At 49.2% G+C, this 24,633-nt stretch overlaps 1 protein-coding gene across 1 annotated transcript in view; it reads right to left on the bottom strand.

The window, feature by feature from the left end:
- ttll7 (tubulin tyrosine ligase-like family, member 7) overlaps positions 1-22,980 on the bottom strand; it is a 283,178-nt gene extending 260,198 nt beyond the window's left edge. The window contains 3 exon segments of the mRNA XM_070886446.1: positions 9,283-9,464; positions 15,435-15,589; positions 22,558-22,980. Coding sequence (XP_070742547.1) covers positions 9,283-9,464; positions 15,435-15,589; positions 22,558-22,980 — 760 coding nt within the window.
- Between the last annotated feature and the right edge of the window lie 1,653 nt (positions 22,981-24,633).

Below are 24,633 nucleotides of genomic sequence, written 5' to 3'. Positions count from 1 at the left end.
TGGGTGAAGAAGTTCCTCCGCATCTCGGTCCTAAATCGCTTACCCCTTATCCTTAGACTGTGACCTCTGGTTCTGGACTTCCCCAACATTGGGAACATTCTTCCTGCATCTAACCTGTCTAACCCCGTCAGAATTTTAAATGTTTCTATGAGGTCCCCTCTCATTCTTCTGAACTCCAGTGAATACAAGCCCAGTTAATCTAATCTTTCTTGATAGGTCAGTCCCGCCATCCCGGGAATCAGTCTGATGAACCTTCGCTGCACTCCCTCAATAGCAAGAATGTCCTTCCTCAGGTTAGGAGACCAAAACTGTACACAATACTCCAGGTGTGGCCTCACCAATGCCCTGTACAACTGTAGCAACACCTCCCTGCCCCTGTACTCAAATCCCCTTGCTATGAAGGCCAACATGCCATTTGCTTTCTTAACCGCCTGCTGCACCTGCATGCCAACCTTCAATGACTGATGTACCACGACACCCAGGTCTCTTTGCACCTCCCCTTTTCCTAATCTGTCACCATTCAGATAATAGTCTGTCTCTCTGTTTTTACCACCAAAGTGGATAACCTCACATTTATCCACATTATACTTCATCTGCCATGTATTTGCCCACTCACCTAACCTATCCAAGTCGCTCTGCAGCCTCACAGCATCCTCCTCGCAGCTCACACTGCCACCCAACTTAGTGTCATCCGCAAATTTGGAGATACTACATTTAATCCCCTCATCTAAATCATTAATGTACAGTGTAAACAGCTGGGGCCCCAGCACAGAACCTTGCGGTACCCCACTAGTCACTGCCTGCCATTCTGAAAAGTACCCATTTACTCCTACTCTTTGCTTCCTGTCTGACAACCAGTTCTCAATCCATGTCAGTACACTACCCCCAATCCCATGTGCTCTAACTTTGCACATCAATCTCTTGTGTGGGACCTTGTCAAACGCCTTCTGAAAGTCCAAATATACCACATCAACTGGTTCTCCCTTGTCCACTCTACTGGAAACATCCTCAAAAAATTCCAGAAGATTTGTCAAGCATGATTATCTTTCACAAATCCATGCTGACTTGGACCTATCATGTCACCTCTTTCCAAATGCACTGCTATGACATCCTTAATAATTGATTCCATCATTTTACCCACTACCGATGTCAGGCTGACCGGTCTATAATTCCCTGTTTTTTCTCTCCCTCCTTTTTTAAAAAGTGGGGTTACATTGGCTACCCTCCACTCTATAGGAACTGATCCAGAGTCAATGGAATGTTGGAAAATGACTGTCAATGCATCCACTATTTCCAAGGCCACCTCCTTAAGTACTCTGGGATGCAGTCCATCAGGCCCTGGGGATTTATCGGCTTTCAATCCCATCATTTTCCCCAACACAATTTCCCGGCTAATAAGGATTTCCCTTAGTTCCTCCTCCTTACTAGACCCCCCGACCCCTTTTATAACCGGAAGGTTGTTTGTGTCCTCCTTCGTGAATACCGAACCAAAGTACTTGTTCAATTGGTCCGCCATTTCTTTGTTCCCCGTTATGACTTCCCCTGATTCTGACTGCAGGGGACCTACGTTTGTCTTTACTAACCTTTTTCTCTTTACATATCTATAGAAAGTTTTGCAATCCATCTTAATGTTCCCTGCAAGCTTCTTCTCATACTCCATTTTCCCTGCCCTAATCAAACCCTTTGTCTTCCTCTGCTGAGTTCTAAATTTCTCCCAGTCCCCAGGTTCGCTGCTATTTCTGGCCAATTTGTATGCCACTTCCTTGGCTTTAATACTATCCCTGATTTCCCTTGATAGCCACGGTTGAGCCACCTTCCCTTTTTTATTTTTATGCCAGACAGGAATGCACAATTGTTGTTGTTCATCCATGCGGTCTCTAAATGTCTGCCATTGCCCATCCACAGTCAACCCCTTAAGTATCATTCGCCAATCCATCCCAGCCAATTCACGCCTCATACCTTCAAAGTTAGCCTTCTTGAAGTTCTGGACCATGGTCTCTGAATTAACTGTTTCATTCTCCATCCTAATGCAGAATTCCACCATATTATGGTCACTCTTCCCCAAGGGGCCTCGCACAACGAGATTGCTAATTAATCCTCTCTCATTACATAACACCCAGTCTAAGATGGCCTCCCCCCTAGTTGGTTCCTCGACATATTGGTCTAAAAAACCATCCCTTATGCACTCCAGGAAATCCTCCTCCACCGTATTGTTTCCAGTTTGGTTAGCCCAATCTATGTGCATATTAAAGTCACCCATTATAACTGCTGCACCTTTATTGCATGCACCCCTAATTTCCTGTTTGATGCCCTCCCGAACATCACTACTACTGTTTGGAGGTCTGTACACAACTCCCACTAACGTTTTTTGCCCTTTGGTGTTCTGCAGCTCTACCCATATAGATTCCAGATCATCCAAGCTAATGTCCTTCCTAACTATTGCCTTAATCTCCTCCTTAACCAGCAATGCTACCCCACCTCATTTTCCTTTTATTCTATCCTTCCGGAATGTTGAATACCCCTGGATGTTGAGTTCCCAGCCCTGATCATCCTGGAGCCACGTCTCCATAATCCCAATCACATCATATTTGTTAACATCTATTTGCACAGTTAATTCATCCACCTTATTGCGGATACTCCTTGCATTAAGACACAAAGCCTTTAGGCTTGTTTTTTTAACACCCTCTGTCCTTTTAGAATTTTGCTGTACAATGGTCCTTTTTGTTCTTTGCCTTGGGTTTCTCTGCCCTCCACTTTTCCTCATCTCCTTTCTGTCTTTTGCTTTTGCCTCCTTTTTGTTTCCCTCTATCTCCCTGCATTGGTTCCCATCCCCCTGCCATATTAGTTTAACTCCTCCCCAACATCACTAGCAAACACTCCCCCGAGGACATTGGTTCCGATTCTGCCCAGGTGCAGACCGTCCGGATTGTACTGGTCCCACCTCCCCAGAACCGGTTCCAATGCCCCAGGAATTTGAATCCCTCCCTGCTGCACCATTGCTCAAGCCACGTATTCATCTGAGCTATCCTGCGATTCCTACTCTGACTAGCACGTGGCACTGGTAGCAATCCCGAGATTACTACTTTTGAGGTCCTACTTTTTAATTTAGCTCCTAGCTCCTTAAATTCATTTCGTAGGATCTCATCCCTTTTTTTACCTATGTCGTTGGTACCAACGTGCACCACGACAACTGGCTGTTCTCCCTCCCTTTTTAGAATGTCCTGCACCCGCTCAGAGACATCCTTGACCCTTGCACCAGGGAGGCAACATACCATCCTGGAGTCTCGGTTGCGGCCGCAGAAACGCCTATCTATTCCCCTTACAATTGAATCCCCTATCACTATCGCTCCCCCACTCTTTTTCCTGCCCTCCTGTGCAACAGAGCCAGCCACGGTGCCATGAACTTGGCTGCTGCTGCCCTCTCCTGATGAGTCATCCCCCTCAACAGTACTCAAAGCAGTGTATCTGTTTTGCAGCGGGATGACCACAGGGGACCCCTGCACTACCTTCCTTGCACTACTCTTTCTGCTGGTCTTCCATTCCCTCGCTGGCTGTGGACCCTTCTCCTGCAGTAAGACCAACTCGCTCCACGTGCTACTCACGTCATTCTCAGCATCGTGGATGCTCCAGAGTGAATCCACCTTCAGCTCCAACTCCGCAACGCGGACCGTCAGGAGCCGGAGGTGGATACACTTCCTGCACATGTAGTCGTCAGGGACACTGGTGTTGTCCCCGAGTTCCCACATGGTACAGGAGGAGCATATCACGTGACCGAGCTGTCCTGCCATGTCTTAACCCTTAGATACACTTAAATTGGTGACAACAATGTTAAAAGTTACTGACTAATAAAGAAAAAGAAAAACTACTCACCAATCAGCAGCCAATCACTTACCACGTTGGCTGTGACGTCACCTTTTGATTTCTTTCTACTTCTTTTTTGCCTTCTCTCCCAGCTGGAGCTGCACCGGTACCCGGACTGCTGAGCCTTTTATAGGCTGCTGCCTCTCTCAACTCCCGCCTCTCTCAACTCTCCCCGGACTGCTGAGCCTTTTATAGGCCGCTGCCTCTCTCAACTCCCGCCTCTCTCGACGCTCCCCGGACTGCTGAGCCTTTTATAGGCCGCTGCCTCTCTCAATGCTCCCCGGACTGCTGAGCCTTTTATAGGCCGCTGCCTCTCTCGATGCTCCCCGGACTGCTGAGCCTTTTATAGGCCGCTGTCTCTCTCGACTCCCGCCTCTCTCGACGCTCCCCGGACTGCTGAGCCTTTTATAGGCCGCTGCCTCTCTCGACTCCCGCCTCTCTCGACGCTCCCCGGACTGCTGAGCCTTTTATAGGCCGCTGCCTCTCTCGACTCCCGCCTCTCTCGACGCTCCCCGGACTGCTGAGCCTTTTATAGGCCGCTGCCTCTCTCGACTCCCGCCTCTCGGTCCTAAATGGCTTACCCCTTATCCTTAGACTGTGACCTCTGGTTCTGGACTTCCCCAACATTGGGAACATTCTTCCTGCATCTAACCTGTCTAAACCCATCAGAATTTTAAACGTTTCTATGAGGTCCCCTCTCATTCTTCTGAACTCCAGTGAATACAAGCCCAGTTGATCCAGTCTTTCTTGATAGGTCAGTCCCGCCATCCCAGGAATCAGTCTGGTGAACCTTCGCTGCACTCCCTCAATAGCAAGAATGTCCTTCCTCAAGTTAGGAGACCAAAACTGTACACAATACTCCAGGTGTGGCCTCACCAATGCCCTGTACAACTGTAGCAACACCTCCCTGCCCCTGTACTCAAATCCCCTTGCTATGAAGGCCAACATGCCATTTGCTTTCTTAACCGCCTGCTGTACCTGTGGCTTCCCCCCGCCACCCCGCCCCCCCCCTCCACCTCCCACCTCTCTGTAATTTCGAGGGCCATAGCAAATGTGACAGAATCTCGTTCCACTCCAAATTCCTAGTCCGCCTCCCCTCAGGGGAAAAGAATCAAGCCTTCCGCCCCGCCCTATACGGCGCCAAGTATTTTGAGGCCAGGGAATTCGCCATGCCATCTGGACCTCGCTGAGCATTAAAATCTTCTTGTGACTAAATGCTGTCCCTTCAGTATTAAGTTACACTAAACAGAACTCACTAATTGTCAATTATTTCATTGCTCTCTCCCCTCCCCCTTTGGGGCAGGGAAGACACGTGAGGATTGAATGCCGCTAAATGGATCTCGGAAATCGATTGCAGCATCTTAATATAAAGGGCTCAGCTGGTCATTTACACATGACCTCTCCAGCCTGACCCTTACATCAGGAGGCTTTTAACTACATAAAATATTAAAGGGTGCACATAGATCAGGTAAAGCCAGATCATTACTCCAAAGTAACTGCAGAATGTAGGATAAGAACATAGGAAATAGGATCAGGATTAGACCATTCGGCCCCTTGAGCCTGCTCCGCCATTCAATAAGATCATGGCTGATCTTCTATCTCAACTCCACTTTCCTGCACGATCCCCATATCCCTTAATTCCATTAATATCCAAAAATCTATCGAGCTCTGTCTCAACGACTGAGCCCTCTGGGGTAGAGAATTACAAAGATTCATCACCCTCTGAGTGAAGACATTTCTCCTCATCTCAGTCCTAAATGGCCGACCCCTTATTCTGGTACTGGGACCCCTGGTACTGGACTCCACAACCAGAGGAAACATCCTCCCTGCATCTACTTTGTCAAGCCCGGTAAGAATAAATGGAAAGTTGGGAGAAGCCAATTTAGCTGAGAAAGCAGGAAAAAAAATGTCATTGGCTCACGAGTAAGAAAGTGAAAACTCTTTTATTTCTTAATTTGTTCTTGGTGTGTGAGCAACACTGGCAAGGTCATGTTAACTGTCGATTCCTGGTTTCCCTGAGAACCTTGTACCAGAAGCAACTGTCTTACAACGGAGAGGCTCACAAGTTGGAAGTGGCACTTTCCCTCCTCTGCCAGACATGAAATGAACCGGTTGGAGCTTTTACAACAAGCTTTTCATGCCAGTCCGCATTGACAGAATTTATTGAATTCAGCTTCAGAATGCACTATGCAACGGGTTGAACTCATGACTTCTGGTTGTTGTTACCATGCCCACCTTACTGCCAAACAAAGTCATAGGTTAGCGTGACTATATTTTCTAAATATACTGAGGATGGGTGCACAGCAAAGCAGCCACATCGCATTTCAAGAAAACAGGCATGACAACATTGTTGCTTCTGCAAGTGGAATATGCGTAGGGACGCCATTTTCACTTTACACCGAATCTGCATGAGTTCTGGCTGTACTATCCGCCCTCCAACCAGTCACTATTGGGCGAACCATGGGGTCAGGTGACTCAATCCCCCAGAGTGCATAGCAGCCCGAGCTATCGATGCAATCTTTTCTTCGCCGCATTGCATTGTGGGAAGCGGGGGCACCATTGTCGCCTCCATTCAACTAGCTCCTGGAATCACTTCCTGAGTTCAAACCGGGTGGTAACAGGCCAAGAATCTCCCCCCAGGGCTTCTCTACATTCGCGTTTTAAAAAAACAAAGAACCCTATATGGGGACGAGTTTTCTGAACAAGGGACACTTCCGGGGACGTTGTTTGCCTGCAGACACAGTGCTGGGCAATGGGCAGTGTGCAGTGCTGGGCAATGGATAGTGTGCAGTGCTGGGCAATGGGCAGTGTAGAGTGCTGGGCAATGGACAATGTGCAGTGCTGGGCAATGGACAGTGTGCAGTGCTGGGCAATGGACAATGTGCAGTGCTGGGCAATGGACAATGTGCAGTGCTGGGCAATGGACAGTGTAGAGTGCTGGGCAATGGACAGTGTGCAGTGCTGGGCAATGGACAGTGTAGAGAGCTGGGCAATGGGCAGTGTAGATTGCTGGGCAATGGACAGTGTGCAGTGCTGGGCAATGGACAATGTGCAGTGCTGGGCAATGGACAATGTGCAGTGCTGGGCAGTGGGCAGTGTGCAGTGCTGGGCAATGGACAGTGTAGAGAGCTGGGCAATGGACAGTGTAGAGAGCTGGGCAATGGACAGTGTAGAGTGCTGGGCAATGGGCAGTGTGCAGTGCTGGGCAATGGATAGTGTGCAGTGCTGGGCAATGGACAATGTGCAGCGCTGGGCAATGGATAGTGTGCAGTGCTGGGAAATGGACAGTGTAGAGTGCTGGGCAATGGACAGTGTAGAGTGCTGGGCAATGGACAGTGTAGAGTGCTGGGCAATGGACAGTGTAGAGTGCTGGGCAATGGGCAGTGTAGAGTGCTGGGCAATGGACAATGTGCAGTGCTGGGCAATGGACAATGTGCAGCGCTGGGCAATGGATAGTGTGCAGTGCTGGGCAATGGACAGTGTGCAGTGCTGGGCAATGGGCAGTGTAGAGTGCTGGGCAATGGGCAGTGTAGAGTGCTGGGCAATGGACAGTGTAGAGTGCTGGGCAATGGGCAGTGCTGGGCAATGGACAGTGTGCAGTGCTGGGCAATGGGCAGTGTAGAGTGCTGGGCAATGGGCAGTGTAGAGTGCTGGGCAATGGGCAGTGTAGAGTGCTGGGCAATGGGCAGTGTAGAGTGCTGGGCAATGGACAGTGTGCAGTGCTGGGCAATGGGCAGTGTAGAGTGCTGGGCAATGGGCAGTGTAGAGTGCTGGGCAATGGGCAGTGTAGAGTGTTGGGCAATGGACAGTGTGCAGTGCTGGGCAATGGGCAGTGTAGAGTGCTGGGCAATGGACAGTGTGCAGTGCTGGGCAATGGACAGTGTAGAGTGCTGGGCAATGGACAGTGTGCAGTGCTGGGCAATGGACAGTGTAGAGTGCTGGGCAATGGACAGTGTAGAGTGCTGGGCAATGGACAGTGTAGAGTGCTGGGCAATGGACAGTGTAGAGTGCTGGGCAATGTGCAGTGCTGAGCAATGGACAGTGTGCAGTGCTGGGCAATGGGCAGTGTAGAGTGCTGGGCAATGGGCAGTGTAGAGTGCTGGGCAATGGACAGTGTGCAGTGCTGGGCAATGGGCAGTGTGCAGTGCTGGGCAATGGGCAGTGTAGAGAGCTGGGCAATGGGCAGTGTAGAGAGCTGGGCAATGGGCAGTGTAGAGAGCTGGGCAATGGGCAGTGTGCAGTGCTGGGTAATGGGCAGTGTAGAGAGCTGGGCAATGGGCAGTGTAGAGAGCTGGGCAATGGGCAGTGTGCAGTGCTGGGCAATGGGCAGTGTGCAGTGCTGGGCAATGGTTCTGTGACACTCCATATGCAGCTCTCGTGGGATCGGGTGGCTCCTGAAGGGCTGCATGTTTCACACAGGGAAGACACCGAGCACTGGGCAGATGAGACACTTAAGGCTGCAGGGGCCCTAGACGGACACTGGGCGAGGGGCCTAAATTCCCCCCCCACCACCCACTCTCCCATATAATTTAAGGGCAGACTCCTCTTCTGCATCTGTTCCAAACACTCCAGCCACAATATGGGACATCCATTCAATTATCATGAAAGATATCATGATCTTAACTTCTTCAGATGTACTTATAGTGATGTGAGGCCTGTAGTCGCAGGGAGCAGTTTGTAGCCAGCCGGATCCCCTAGTTATAAGGCAGGGTTCCACATCGCAGTCGAACGGCCAGGACAACGCTCTGCGCCTGCAGGTATTCCACTCGCTGGCCAGTGTATTTTCAGTAATATGATACAATATTAAAGGGGGTGCAGGAACAGAGAGACCTGGCGGTTTACATACACGAATCTTTGAAGGTGACACGATAAATTGAGCAGGCTGTTGAAAAAGCCTTGGCTTCATTGATGGAGACAAAGGCCGGGAATTTCCGTTACGCCCCGTTTGGGGGCGGTCACGTCCGCCAGGCGCGGAAGTCCCACCCCGCTCTTGAAATTGGGGTCCCAACAAACCTTGCTCCACTTCCTCCCTGGGGCACTAATGGGGCGGACGCCCCCTGAAACTGTCACTGTCATCGGCCGCCACAGCTTCGGGGGGCGCGGGCCAATTTTTGCTCCGGGGCGGAAACGGAGGCTGTGCGCACGGTGATGTCGCCGTCATCGCGGGCGCAGTGGAGCGGGGGCGCGACCGGTTTACATCCACCGCTAAACTCCTGCGCAAACGATCCCAATTTCTCTCGTAGAGTTTACAAAAGCCAGGAGGTTATGCTAAAAAAATTCATGGACGCCTCGGCTGGAGTATTGTGCTCAGTAAGGAGAACTGAACTGAGAGCGAGAACTTCCAGTGAAGTGACAGGCATTCAGTGAAGACACTTCCCTGCATGACTCTAAACCACATTTGTCAACAAACATTTTTCTTACCGATCTGATATTTTGTGCCAGCGAAATTTGCCGTGATAGCTCCTTTCTTCTTTTTCTTCATCCTAATGTTCCTTTTTCCAACGCTGGTGTTTTTAAATGGCATCCCGCTCTTCAGCGTCAGACTGGATGTTCCTTGAACATCTAAAGGAAAGAAAACGTAGACGTAGAGTTGTTTCAGGGTACTGAGGCAAGATGGGGCAAGATAGGGAGGTTTCTGCATGATATCTCAAAGAGTTTGGACGCAGCTAACATGTTTACGTGGCCCTGATCTCATTTCAAAATGGACGCCATAAACAAACGGGCCGAGAAATTGGTCCGTGCCTGACATTCGGGCACTGAGCCCAGTGGCAAACGCACCACAACTGATGTGACCAGAGGAGCACATAAAACTGCACCATCAGAATGTGACCTGGCTTGCCGGAGACTCTTGTCCCGCATCAAACTATATTGTGGCTCGATGAAGATGGACCGGTAACTGGACTATCGTGAATCCAGCGTGGGGGGGGGGGGGGGGGGGAGCGTGTGGGGGAGGGGGAGGGGGAGGGTGGCGGTGGGGCGAGCGGTGGCTACCAGTTCGAACAAGGAGCACAACTGCTTCCCTTGGCTCCACATACAGGCACGTAAACCATTTGGGGGCAAAAATGTCCTGCGTCCCGATTGGAGGCGGTAACCTTTTGGGGCCAGGGCTTCCTGCGCTCGGAGCAGAACTCCCACCCCAGCCGCTGAATTGGACTCACCGCCACTCAAGGGAAATGGAGCGCAGTCTCGCGCGCTCCGCTTCCTCTGGGGCGGGAACCGAGGCGATGCTGGGGCGAGTAGTGCAGCGCTACGCGGGTGGTCCGCGTAGCACAGACGCGCTTCAAACCCCATCTCCTTCGCTTCAAGGAGGGGGGGGGCCGCTGCACACTCTGCTAGGCCTCTGATGGCCTCCACTACACCACCAGGGCAGCGTGGTAACGGGCTTGTAGGCCGGCACCCAAAACGGAGTGCCAAGCTGCACCATTGTGGCCTGGGCCACGCAAAAAAGAACATAGGGAAACCAATCCGAGAGTCGGCAAAACAAGCAAGCTGGCGTCGCGGGGCCCTGGCAACCTCCCCTTGAACTTCCCCCTCCCCCCGCCCACCCCCCGGGTGTAAAGTGTCTCTTGGAAGCGCTAACGGGCCTCTGAAAAAGGGGCAATTTCCCCCCGCCTTTATATTTTTTTCCTTTTTCTTCAAATAACTTGATGTTCACAAATCACCCTACCCCCTTGGGTACCCATCGGTCGCAGAAGGCCTCAAGCTTACCGGCGAGCGACACACGCTCCCTCTCCAGCGCTGCGGCAGAGAGGCGGTTAGCCGGAGCAGCCCCCTGCTCCAAGTCCATCCTGGAGCTAGAGATGATCGCCAAGGGCAAAACCTTGGCGCCAGACCCACAAGGATGTCCTCCGACTTTGCCCGTCCCCCTTTATCGCCAGGTGGCCAAAGATCAAAAGCGGAGCCAGAAATTGAGGAGCAGCCGCCTCAAATAATCGAACAGGGGCTGCCACCTCTGTCACTCGACACATATATGAAACACGAACTGAACCAGGCCACCCACCTTTTGTGGTGGCAGTCTCCAGCAGTCCCTTTCAAGGCCACCAGTTTGGCGACTGAGCGCCTGATAAAACTGCCGCACGCTGTGGTCAGGCGTGAGCCAATTTTGGAAACATGCACAGGCACCGAGCATAACCCTTGCTTCAGGAGTGCACCCTGGACAACTCTAGCCGTCTCCTCACCCCGCTCTCTCTCCCCCCCTCCCCCCTCTCCCCTGCCTCCTCTCCCCCCTCTCCCTCTCCCCCCTCTCTGTAGGATCTGTTGCACCCATTAAAACATAAGAACATAAGAAATAGGAACAGGAGTAGGCCATACGGCCCCTCGAGCCTGTTCCGCCATTTAATAAGATCATGGCTGATCCGATCATGGACTTAGATCCACTTCCCTGCCCGCTCCCCAGAACCCCTTATTCCCTTATCGGTTAAGAAACTGTCTATTTCTGTCTTAAATTTATTCAAAGTCCCGGCTTCCACAGCTCTCTGAGGCAGCGAATTCCACAGAGTTACAACCCTCTGAGAGAAGAAATTTCTCCTCGTCTCAGTTTTAAATGGGCGGCCCCTTTTTCTAAGATTATGCCCCCTAGTTCTAGTCTCTCCCATCAGTGGAAACATCCTCTCTGCATCCACCTTGTCAAGCCCCTTCATAATCTTATACGTTTCGAGAAGATCGCCTCTCATTCTTCTGAATTCCAATGAGTAGAGGCCCAACCTACTCAACCTTTCCTCATAAGTCAACTCCCTCGTTTCCGGAATCAACCTAGTGAACTGCCTCCAAAGCAAGTACATCCTTTCGTAAATATGTCTTTCTCCGTGATATTCCCCAGCTTACTGCTGCTGGGTCCAGATTGGCATCTACTTCCTGATCGCTAGCGGTGAAGGTGCTGGGAAGCGAGCTGACTGCAGCGGGGTTTGGTTCAAAGCCGGGCGCAGAGCAGAGCCAATGGTCTCGGGGTCACGTGAGGTCATGCTGGGCAGGGAGCTGGTTCACTTCAGGGGTGGCTTGGTCTGGCCGGGGCAGGGGGGGCGCGAGGCGGGAGGGAGGAGGGGTGAGAGGCAGAAGGCGGGTGAAGAGGAGGGAGAGGGGGTGGGGGAGAGGGGGTGGGGGAGAGGGGGGAGGGGGGGTGGGAGGAGAGGGCGCAGGGAGAGAGGGGGCGGGGGAGAGGTGGTGAGGGGAGAGAGGTGGGAGAGGGGAGAAGAGTGGTGAAAGGGGGGAGAGGGTGCGGGGAGAGAGGAGAGAGGGGGCGGGGGTGAGGGAAGAAGGGCGGGGAAGAGGGGGGAGAGAGGGCGGGGAGGTGGGGGGGGAGAGGGAAATTGTGTTAGGGAAATTGATGGGACTGAAGGCCAATAAATACCCGGGGCCTGATAGTCTGCATCCCAGAATACTTATGGTGATCATTTGGTGATCATTTTCCAACAATCTATCGACTCTGGATTAGTTCCTATGGACTGGAGGGTAGCTAATGTAACACCACTTTTTAAGAAAAGAGGGAGAGAGAAAATGGGTAATTATAGACCGGTTAGCCTGACATCGGTAGTGGGGAAAATGTTGGAATCAATTATTAAAGATGAAATAGCAGGCATTTGGAAAGCAGTGACAAAATCGGTCCAAGTCAGCATGGATTTATGAAAGGGAAATCATGCTTTACAAATCTTCTGGAATTTTTTGAGGATGTAGAGTGGACAAGGGAGAACCAGTGGATGTGGTGTATTTGGACTTTCAAAAGGCTTTTGACAAGGTCCCACACAAGAGACTGGTGTGTAAAATTAAAGCTCTTGGTATTGGGGGTAATGTACTGATGTGGATAGAGAACTGGTTGGCAGACAGGAAGCAGAGAGTCGGGATAAATGGGTCCTTTTCAGAATGGCAGGCAGTGACTAGTGGGGTGCCGCAGGGCTCAGTGCTGGGACCCCAGCTATTTACAATATGCATTAATGTATTAGATGAAGGAATTGAGTGTAATATCTCCAAGTTTGCAGATGACACTAAGTTGGGTGGCAGTGTGAGCTGTGAGGAGGATGCTATGAGGCTGCAGAGTGACTTGGACAGGTTAGGTGAGTGGGCAAATGCATGGCAGATGCAGTATAATGTGGATAAATGTGAGGTTATCCATTTTGGTGGCAAAAACACGAAGGCAAAATATTATCTGAATGGTGGCAGATTAGGAAAAGGGGAGGTGCAACAAGACCTGGGTGTCATGGTACATCAGTCATTGAAAGTTGGCATGCAGCTACAGCAGGCGGTGAAGAAGGCAAATGGTATGTTGGCCTTCATAGCTAGGGGATTTGAGTATTGGTGCAGGGAGGTATTAATGCAATTGTACAGGGCCTTGGTGAGGCCTCACCTGGAATATTGTGTTCAGTTTTGGTCTCCGAATCTGAGGAAGGACGTTCTTGCTATTGAGGGAGTGCTGCAAAGGTTCACCAGACTGATTCCCGGGATGGCAGGACTGACATATGAGGAGAGACTGGATTGACTGGGCCGGTATTCACTGGAGTTTAAAAGGATGAGAAGGATCTCATAGAAACATAAAATTCTGACGGGACTGGACAGGTTAGATGCAGGAAGAATGTTCCCAATGTTGGAGATGTCCAGAATCAGGGGACATTGTCCAAGGATAAGAGGTAAGCCATTTAGGACTGAGATGAGGAGAAATGTCTTCATTCAGAGAGTTGTTAACCTGTGGAATTCCCTACCGCAGAGAGTTGTTGATGCCAGTCCATTGGATATATTCAAGAGGGCGTTAGATATGTCCCTTATGGCTAAAGGGATCAAAGGGTATGGAGAGAAAGCAGGAAAGGGGTACAGAGGTGAATGATCAGCCATGATCTTATTGAATGGTGGTGCAGGCTCGAAGGGCCGAATGGCCTACTCCTGCACCTATTTTCTATGTTTCTATGTTTCTAATGCCTTCACTATGATAGCAGGCTGAGAAATTCTATCTGATCGTTTTCACAATGGTCATCGCAGAATATCAGCCATTGCACCTGTAAGATAAAACTTGCCTGTATGTTGTAATAGTGTTTTGATAATGCTTTTGTTTAACTGTTATATAATAAAATTAACTAAAATGTGTGTAAGCTTATGTTCACCATTTTTAAGCAAAGCATCATGGTCGATTAAGTCATTATTATGTTAACCCTTTTTAAGTAAAGCATGATGGGCGAGCCATTATTATGTTAACCATTTTTTTTGTAATTTGCTGTAACAGCTTCATTTAAAACTAGAAATAATAATCAATAAGATAAAAGTATGCAGCATATACCATTTTGTGAAGCCAAGCTCAGTAATTAATTCTGTGACACAATCTTTGTAAAAATTCTCAGAGAAGAAGTCGTGATAACATAGGTCAGAGGCACAGACTTAGCCTGAGACAGCTGCAGACTCTCACAGCATTTGTATGGGAGGAAAAGGGTATAAAGTAACAGCTATTGGACTTTGGGGGCAGCGCTAACACAGAAGAAGACTGGAGGAGGACTTCAGTCAACAGAACACAGCAAGAGACAGTGCCGCAGTGACTCAGTGGGCTACCATTGAGGTTTCAAGGAACAGACTGTCGACTGTCACCTTCTTCAATATTATTTCTTTGTACTGGACGCAAACTACTTAATAAAATCTGTTGTGCTTATTTACAAAATACCTGTACCCAGCGCGGTTTGTTGGGGTCATGGACATAAGTCTCTTCTGACAGATATAATAAATCTGACAGATCTAATAAACCTTACACACCCTGGAAACCAAAACAGATCGGGTAGTTAGAGAGAAACTATTTCCTCTGGTTGTGGATTCCAGGACTAGGGGGCATAGTCTAAAAATTAGAGCCAGACCTTTCAGGATTGAAATTAGGAAACACTTCTACACACAAAGGGTGGTAGGAGTTTGGAACTCTCTTCCACAACTGGCAAATGATGCTAAATCAATTGTTAATTTTAAGTTGGAGATTGCTAGCTTTCTGTTTACCAAGGGTAGTAAGGGATTTGGGCCATAGGCGGTAGATGGAGTTAGGTCGCTGATCAGCCATGATCTCATTAAATGGCAGAGCAGGCTCGAAGGGCTGAATGGCCTACTCCTGTTCCTATGTTCCTATGTAGAGGTGTTTGTAGTGAGAGGACCCAATGCATGTTTTGTCACATTGTAATGTTAGACCCAGATGTGAGCACTCCAAGATTAGACCAACTGAGAAGCCCAAGGCTGCTGAATATATGAACCTTCACACATTGTTTTCTTGCAAATGGAATAAAGCAATGCACTTTCCCCAGAGACTGATCTTTTTGACTTTGTTCAATATTCTATCCTCACTATAGCTCACTATTTCACATTGATGGCCAGTCAGTTGCCCAAACTGAATGTAGAAACACAGACCGTATGGGCCTAGACTTTCCCAATCTACAGATGCTCCCAGTCAGTTATCCCGGATCCCCACCCAATCTTCCAGCATAATGTCGTGCAGACGTTGTGTTTAAAGATGGCAGTAATGATGTGGTGATGTGCTACGTCCCATTTTCCATCATGCCCATCTCATTTACAGTCAGCAGGCATCGCACCCACGTCGGAGGCCATGGACCCTGGAAAAGGCAGACCTTAGAGAGCCAAACAATGATGCTTCAAAGCTCTGAGGAATCTTTATTTCTCCTGCCAACTCCTTTTCTGTGGAACCGTTGCCCCGGTTCCTTGGTCCCTTCAGACAAGGCACAGAGTGGGTTTCCCAGTAGGGATTCGCCTGGACCTTGGCTTCCTGGAACAAGAGTAGGGGGAACTCCAGAGGATACAGACCGAGGCATTCCGACCGGCATTTCTTCCAGGAGCAGCAGCAACAGCCTGAAGAAGATGCAGGGGTGAAACCAATGGCAGCAGCGAGGCACATTCATGCCACATAGAAACATAGAAAATAGGTGCAGGAGTAGGCCATTCGGCCCTTCGAGCCTGCACCGCCATTCAATGAGTTCATGGCTGAACATGCAACTTCAGTACCCCATTCCTGCTTTCTCGCCATACCCCTTGATTCCCCTAGTAGTAAGGACTTCATCTAACTCCTTTTTGAATATATTTAGTGAATTGGCCTCAACAACTTTCTGTGGTAGAGAATTCCACAGGTTCACCACTCTCTGGGTGAAGAAGTTTCTCCTCATCTCGGTCCTAAATGGCTTACCCCTTATCCTTAGACTGTGACCCCTGGTTCTGGACTTCCCGAACATTGGGAACATTCTTCCTGCATCTAACCTGTCTAACCCCGTCAGAATTTTAAATGTTTCTATGAGATCTCCTCTCATTCTTCTGAACTCCAGTGAATACAAGCCCAGTTGATCCAGTCTTTCTTGATATGTCAGTCCCGCCATCCCGGGAATCAGTCTGGTGAACCTTCGTTGCACTCCCTCAATAGCAAGAATGTCCTTCCTCAAATTAGGAGACCAAAACTGTACACAATACTCCAGGTGTGGCCTCACCAAGGCCCTGTACAACTGTAGTAACACCTCCCTGCCCCTGTACTCAAATCCCCTCGCTATGAAGGCCAACATGCCATTTGCTTTCTTAACCGCCTGCTGTACCTGCATGCCAACCTTCAATGACTGATGTACCATGACACCCAGGTCTCATGGTACATCAGTCATTGAAGGTTGGCATGCAGGTACAGCAGGCGGTTAAGAAAGCACACTAGACAGGAGACAATCCTTGACTACCTCATCTGGCCACTGCTCGAACAATCCTGTGTGTCTCTTCCGCTTCCCACCACTAACATGTCACTAACGGCAGACCCTTTCTCTGTGCAATCATCTTCCGATATCAAATCAATTTAATGTTTGAGCATCACCGCCGGGGAACATTTCGCACACAGGATGCTGGAATGCAGCTGTAGATTCAATGACCATGTGCTCCCGGTGAGCCCGACACGAGACTCCCAAAGCAAGCGCTCTACTCGGAACGCCTACACGGCAAGTGAGCCCCAGGTGGGTAGAGGAAACGTTACAATGGCACCCTCAAAGCCTCCCTGATAAAGTGCAACATCCCCACCGGCACCTGGGAATCCCTGGCCAAAGACCGCCCAAAGTGAAGGAAGAGCATCCGGGAGGGCGCTGAGCACCTCGAGTCTCATCGCCGAGAGCCTGCAGAAATCAAGCGCAAGCAGCGGAAAGAGCGTGCGGCAAACCAGACTCCCCACCCACCCTTTCCTCCAACCACTGTCTGTCCGATCTGTGACAGAGACTGTAATTCCCATATTGGACTGTTCAGTCACCTGAGAACTCATTTTTAGAGTGGAAGCAAGTCTTCCTTGATTTCGAGGGACTGCCTATGATGATGATGATGATGGTGATGCTCCCAGTGAGAAGGGGAGGGGAGCCAAGGGTCAAACAAAGTGTGGATCGATGACTGGACTGCAATACTATACTGCTGTTACCAGAGAGAAAAACTATTCCCTCTGGCGAGTGGGTCAATAACCAGAGGTCATAGATTGAGAATCATCAGCAATAGATCTAGATGGGAGAGGTTGGGCCTCTACTCATTGGAATTCAGAAGAATGAGAGGTGATCTTATCAAAACATATACGATTATGAGGAGGCTTGACAAGGTGAAGGGGCAGACGAGAACTAAAGGGCACAATCTTAGAATAAGGGGCCGCCCATTTAAAACAGAAATGAGGAGAAATTTCTTCTCTCAGAGGGTTGTAAATCTGTGGAATTCGCTGCCTCAGAGAGCTGTGGAAGTTGGGTCATTGAATAAATTTAAGGCAGAAATAGACAGTTTCTTAAACGATAAGGGGATAAGGGGTGATGGGGAGCGGGCGGGGAAGTGGACCTGAGTCCATGATCAGATCAGCCACGATTGTATTAAATGGTGGAGCAAGCTCGAGGGGCCGTATGGCCTACTCCTCCTATTTCTTATATTCTTATGTTCTTATGAGGAGAAATTACTTCACTCAGAGAGTTGTGGGGATCTGGAATGCTCGACCTGAAAAGGTGGTAGAAGCAGATTCCTCATCAATAACTATAAAAGGGAGTTGGACATGTACTTGAGGATGAGCAATTTACTGACAAGGAGCAGGGGTGTGGGACAAAGCACGACTGCCCTTTCAAAGAGCTAGCACAGGCAGGAGAAGCCGAATGGCTTCCTTCAGTGCTATAAGTTTCTATGATTCCGTGATTCTACTCTGACCCGTGCCTCTGTCAAGTGTGGCTCCCCATTGGGAGAGCAGGCTCGCTAAATTTATTATATGGACTGCATCACCACAGGTGCCTAGTCAAACCGAACCAATCAGCATTTGAAATCTTCGTGCTCTATAGGAAAGCACCTCGCCTTGATTCAGCATTGGTTTTTTAAAATTAATTCATGGGATGTGGGCATCGCTGGCAAGGTCAGCATTTATTGCCCATCCCTAATTGCCCTTGAAAAAGTCGTGTTGAGTCGGCTTTTCAGAGGGCAGTTCAGAGTCAACCAAATTGCTGTGGATCTGGAGTCACATATCGACCAGACCAGGTAAGGACGGCAGATTTCCTTCCCTAAATGGTATTAGTGAACCAGTTGGGTTTTTAATGACAATCCAGTAGTTTCATCAACACCATTACTGATACTAGATTTTTTTTTAAATTCCAGATTTATTTAATTAACTGAATTTAAATTCCCCAGCTGCCGTGGTGGAATTTTGAACTCACGTCTCCAGATCATTAGCCCAGACCTCTGGATTATTAGTCCAGTAACAGGAGCACTGTGCTGCCGAGCCCTGTTTCCTCCTGTACCGCCGGTTGGTCCAGCTGTGGTTGAGAATTCACCGGTCAGAGGCACTTTAGTGCAACAACACACGAGCACCATCTATAGAAAGATCTATTGGGCATGCTCACCTTTCCTGACCACAAACTTGGCTTCTTCTTGTCACGATTGTTACTCGGGCTTTTTATGTGAGCATTCAAGATTGAAAATGTCTATGTAACGGGCTATCATGGGAATTTCCTATGTAAACAGGTTCCCCCGTGTTGCTGTAGTTGTGGGTGCAGCCACTAGGGGGGGGGGGGGGGCGCTGTGGCACCACCATATCCTCTGACGCACCGATGAGCAACACCATGGGAGGGGCGGCTGGTTTTTCCAAACTGTCCCGCACAAAGAATTCTTCTTCCACAGAATGCAACTCTGCAGATTTTACCAGGTGATTCGTTCCGCTGTGGATTCATCCAATTAAACCGTCGCAAGCTCAACTTAATTTGCATTCCATCAGAACAGCAGGCACGGGATTGTGGTGCGAGTGCATTCACCGCTCAAAAATGATGTCCGCCGATTGGATCTCCTGCCCAGCGATATCGAATCAGCTGCAATTGCGCCATGCTAAAAAATGAAAAACGGTCCACAGCCTGAAAATAGTAAACGGAGTGGCAACGGGTTTGCTACAACGAGTGCGGTTTTCTAGGTTCCTCAATGGGAGTTTTGGGGAGAGAGGGAGAAGGGTAAGAGGAGGTTGAGGGGACATTTAATTGAGTTGTATAACACTATGAGGGGCCTAGATAAAGTGGATAGGAAGGACCTATTTCCCTCAGCAGAGGGGTCAATAACCAGGGGGCATAGATTTAAAGTATCTGGTAGAAGGATTAGAGGGGAGTTGATCAGAGGAGAACTTTTTTGATGCAGATGGTAGTGGGGGTCTGGAACTCACTGCCTGAAATGGTGGTCGAGGCAGAAACCATCAGCGCATTTAAAAAGTACTTGGATGTGCACTCAAAGTTCAGTAACCTACAGGGCTAGGGACCAAGAGCTGGAAAGTGGGATTAGGCGGGGTAGCTCTTGGTCGGCTGGCACTGATACGATGGGCCGAATGGCCTCCTTCTGTGCTGTAAATTTCTACGGTTTCTATGATTTAGATTTGGTCCCATCCGAGGCCTAGCAAAAGAAATTACTGTAACTTTACCGTGACCTTCATGGGACACACAGAGATTCCCCTTAGGCAGTCAATCTGTCCTGAGGCACAGCGAGTATTTGATGCCAGTCAAAGTGGTTCAACCTCTCAGAAGGAAAGCAACAATCCACGGGGCTCTGTATGTTTTTAAAACACCGCTCACTGCTAAAACAGGCACCTGACACACCAAAAGTAAGGCCTCTTCATCTACAGAGCTCGGCACTACCGCTTTGCTTCAGTATCTGACAAAAGGAAATTATATTTCTTTTTTTTTTTAAAAAGCGTAATTTTTCTTCTTACCTCCATCAGTCAGGAAGGAAGGCATGTTTCAGTGGCAGAGCGGAACGACAGACTCTGAATTCTCCCTCCCCGGCTGTCAGGCTTCTGGGCAGGCATCCACCAGACGATGTGTGTTTATTTTCAGTCAGTCCATTGCTCCAGACAGAAGCCACAACGCCGCTCAGTCTCTGCTGGAAGGACGAAGGGCACTGATCAGCATTGCACGACGAAACACTTACACCCGACACACACACACACACACACACAAAAAAAAACCCAGCTCATCTCAAGTCACCCGATGCAGGCCGTGCTGCTACACTGCAAACAGGAGCATTAACCACTGGCACTGCAGTCTGCACACTTCCACAGCAACGGGCCCTCCAAAGTGATAAATAACTGATCCATATTTCTCCCCAAATCAAAACCATACATCACGAGGAAGCTGCAACACAGACATTAAGTTTGTCCTAGAAAACCTCAGCAAGTGCAGCAAGTAAGCCCTCAGGAGAACGGTCACGGTACACTGGACATTCTCAGCAGCGTTATAAAAAGCCCCTCCTTTTTTTTTAATCTCTTCTCTGCCCCCACCCCTCCCCCCAATAGTGCTGCAAGAATCACATCATTACCACCGTTTAAACCCCAAGCAAAGTATGTCCCAGTTTAGGCTCACAACTAACCAGTGAAAACCGGCAGCGGGTATTCATTAGCGAGATCATCTCTGCGAGCTTGTCAGAGGTTTGCACTGTTTATCACCCTCTATCGGTTACTGTGCCTTCTTTGGAATAATTGGCAACTGATGAATAAGCTGGGGTGGATAAAATTCCTCTTCTAATCAAAAACGCCCCGTTAATAACTGTTCATCCAATGGAACTTCCAGGACGTAGCTATCGATCATACAATTTCTGAGGATGTCACTTTCTTTGAGCATTGACTGGGACTGGTCAGGAGGACTGAATTGGTGCTTTCTGGAGCTCTACGTTCCTAAGCTGTTAATTGCATTGATGAACAGGTATTCTCCCAGTTCTCATCCATTTGTTCAAATCCTGGCATGGCCTCGCCCTTTCCCTATCTCTGTAACCTCCTCCAGCCCCACAACCCTCCGAGAACTCTGCGCTCCTCCAACTCTGGCCTCTTGTGCATCCTCCTTTGCATCACCATTGGCGGCCTGGGCCCTAAGCTCTGGAATTCCCTTCTCAAACCTCTCCGCCTTTCTTCCCTACTTTAAGACGCTCTTTAAAACCTACCTATTTGACCAAGCCTGCCCTAATATCTCCTTACGTGGCTCGGTGTCAAATATTATCTGATAAATCGCTCCTATGAAGTTCCTTGGGACACTTTTAACTGCCTTAAAGGCGCTGTAAGCAATGCAAATTCTTGCTGTCCTCATTATCTTGCCCACATCTCGCCTGTAACAAGAAATGGGCAGAGTGCCTTTTGCCAAGTAATTAATCAACTGGCGATAACGTTCACAGGAGCAAGAGGCCTTGAGAAGGGCAGTTTTTGAGAATGTTATTTTGTTGGCAACGTCAAAAACCAGCAGCCAATTACAACGCATCGTGAGCATGTAACACTTTTCAGGCAGCAGTTTCGACACTTAGAGAATAAATGTCAAAGGGTTCATTCGTTCACTGTGGAGTGAGAAATATTGGATGGATGACGACCGAGGGGATCCCAATTCGCCAACGAGGCCCGACAAATCTTCTGCAATAGAGCAACTGGCACGGACAGGGTACGACAGTCCCCAAGAGCAGGCAAATGAAGCACCAAGCGTGGAAGTATGTTAACGTTTGTCACAACTGCCCGGATGACTTGGCTGGGGATCCACGAGGTCTCCAAGCCCTGCCCATGAACAAGATCGCCTATTCCCACCGCCACAAGATGGGCCGCCTCCACCTTTACCTTAACTCCACGTTATTGGGCCTGGATTTTGAAACAGATATTTGTCTCATGCTCAGCACTGCTTATGTGAGCCACCTCTAACTCCCTACAAATCAGTGTGTACTTTTACCGGACCAATGACATAGTCATCATAGAATGATCCAGCACAGAAGGAGGCCATTGGGCCCACCGTGCCTGAGCCAGCTCTTTGAAAGAACAATTCAATTAGTTCCACTCCCCCTGCTCTTTCCCAATAGCCCCGCCAATTTTCCAACTTCAGGAATTTAACCAAATCCCCTTTCGAAAGTTATTATTGAATCTGCTTCCACCCGTTCAGGCAGTGTATTCCCAATCATAATAACTCGGTGTAAAAAAATAAATTCTCCTCATCTCCCCCTCTTCTGTCAATTATCTTGAATCAGTGTCCTTTGGTTAACCATCCCCCTGCTAGTGGAAACAATGGGGGCAATTTTAACCCCAGCAAGCAATTCTGAAGGCAAATGGCAGGTTGGTCTTTATTCTTCTGAGGCAGTCCCTTGCAGTCGAAGATGACGCTTCCACACGAAAAATGAGTTCTATGGGGAGTCCGATGTGGGACCGACAGTCTCTGTCACAGGTGGGGCAGACGGTGATTGAAGGGACAGGTGGGTGGGGTGCGTGGATTGTCGTACGCTTCTTCCGCTCTTGGCGCTCGGCCTCCGCTTGCTCCCGGCGACGAGACGCGAGGTGTTTGATGCCTTCCCGGAGGCTTCTCCTCCACTTTGAGCAGTCTTGGGCCAGGGATTCCCAGGTGTCGGTGGGGATGTTGTACCTTTTAAAGGAGGATTTGAATCGTTTCCTCTGTCCACCTGGGGCTCACTTGCCGTGTCACAGCTCCAAGCAGAGCGCTTCTTTTGGGAATCGACTATCGGGTATGCGGACGATGTGGCCCGTCCAGCAGAGCTGATCGAGCGTAGGCAGTACTTCGATGATGCGGATGATGGCTGAGTGGGAACGCTAACTTTGGTGCACCTATGCAGCCGATGGATTTGCAGGATCTTGCGGAGGCAGCGTTGGTGGTACTTCTCCAAAGCTTTGAGGTGCCTGCTGTACATAGTCCATGTCTCTGAGCCATATAGGAGGGTGGGTATCACCACTGCTCTGTAGATCATGAGATTGGTGCCGGGTTTGAAGTCCTGGTCTTCAGACACTCTCTTCCTCAGGCAACCAAAGGCTGCACTGGCACACTGAAGGTGGTGTTGGACCTCATCGTCGATGTCTGCCCTTGTTGACAGTAGTCTCTCGAGGTATGGAAAATGGTCCACATTGTCCAAGGCCTCATCGTGCATTTTGATAACCATGGGGCAGTGCTATGTGGCAGGAGCAAGTTGGTAGAGAACCTTTGTCTTATGGATGTTTAGTGTAAGGCCCATGTTCTTGTACGCTTCGGTGAAGATGTTGCCGATGGCTTGGAGTTCGGCCTCCGAGTGTATGCAGACGCAGGCGTCGTCTGCATACTGTAATTCAATGATAGAGGATGGAATAGAAATATAGAAACATAGAAAATAGGTGCAGGAGTAGGCCAGTCAGCCCTTTAAGCCTGCACCACCATTCAATAAGATCATGGCTGATCATCACCTCAGTACCCTTTCCTGCTTTCTCTCCATACCCCTTGATCCCTTTAGCCGTAAGGGCCATATCTAACTCTCTCCTGAATATATCCAACTAACTGGCATCAACTACTCTCTGCGGAAGAGAATTCCACAGGTAAACAACTATCTGAGTGAGAAGTTTCTCCTCATCTCAGTCCTAAATGGCTTACCTCTAATCCTTAGACTGTTTCCCCTGGTTCTGGATTTTCCCAACATCGGGAACATCCTTCCTACATCTAACCTGTCCAGTCCCGTCAGTATTTTATGTTTCTATGAGATCCCCTCTCATCCTTCTAAACTCCAGTGAATACAGGCCCAGTCGATCCAGTCTCTCCTCATATGTCAGTCCCGCCATCCCGGGAATCAGTCTGGTGAACCTTCGCTGCACTCCTTCAATAGCAAGAATGTCCTTCCTCAGATTAGGAGACCAAAACTGAACACAATATTCCAGGTGAGGCCTCATCAAGGCCCTGTACAACTGCAGTAAGACCTCCCTGCTCCTATACTCAAATCCCCTAGCTATGAAGGCCAACATAGCATTTGCCTTCTTCACCGCCTGCTGTACCTGCATGCCAACTTTCAACGACTAATGTATCATGACACCCAGGTCTCGTTGCACCTCCCCTTTTCCTAATCTGCTGCCATTCAGATAATATTCTGCCCTCATGTTTTTGCCACCAAACTGGATAGCCTCACATTTATCCACATTATACTGCATCTGCTATGCATTTGCCCACTCACCTAACCTGTCCAAGTCACCCTGCATCCTCCTCGCAGCTCACGTCACCACCCAGCTTAGTGTCATCTGCAGACTTGGAGATACTACACTCAATTCCTTCATCTAAATCATTGATATATACTGTAAATAGCTGGATTCCCAGCACTGAGCCCTGTGACACCCGCACTAGTCATTGCCTGGCATTCTGAAAAGGACCCGTTTATCCCGGCTCTCTGCTTCCTGTCTGCCAACCAGTTCTCTATCCACGTCAATATATTACCCCCAATACCATGTGCTTTAATTTTGCACACCAATCTCGTGTGTGGGACCTTGTCAAAAGCCTTTCGAAAGTCCAAATACATCACATCCACTGGTTCTCCCTTGTCCACTCTACCAGT

The sequence above is a fragment of the Pristiophorus japonicus genome, chromosome 8, assembly GCF_044704955.1.
Source record: "Pristiophorus japonicus isolate sPriJap1 chromosome 8, sPriJap1.hap1, whole genome shotgun sequence".
NCBI classification, from domain to species: Eukaryota; Metazoa; Chordata; class Chondrichthyes; family Pristiophoridae; genus Pristiophorus; species Pristiophorus japonicus.
This window is presented reverse-complemented; position numbering and strand designations above follow the sequence as displayed.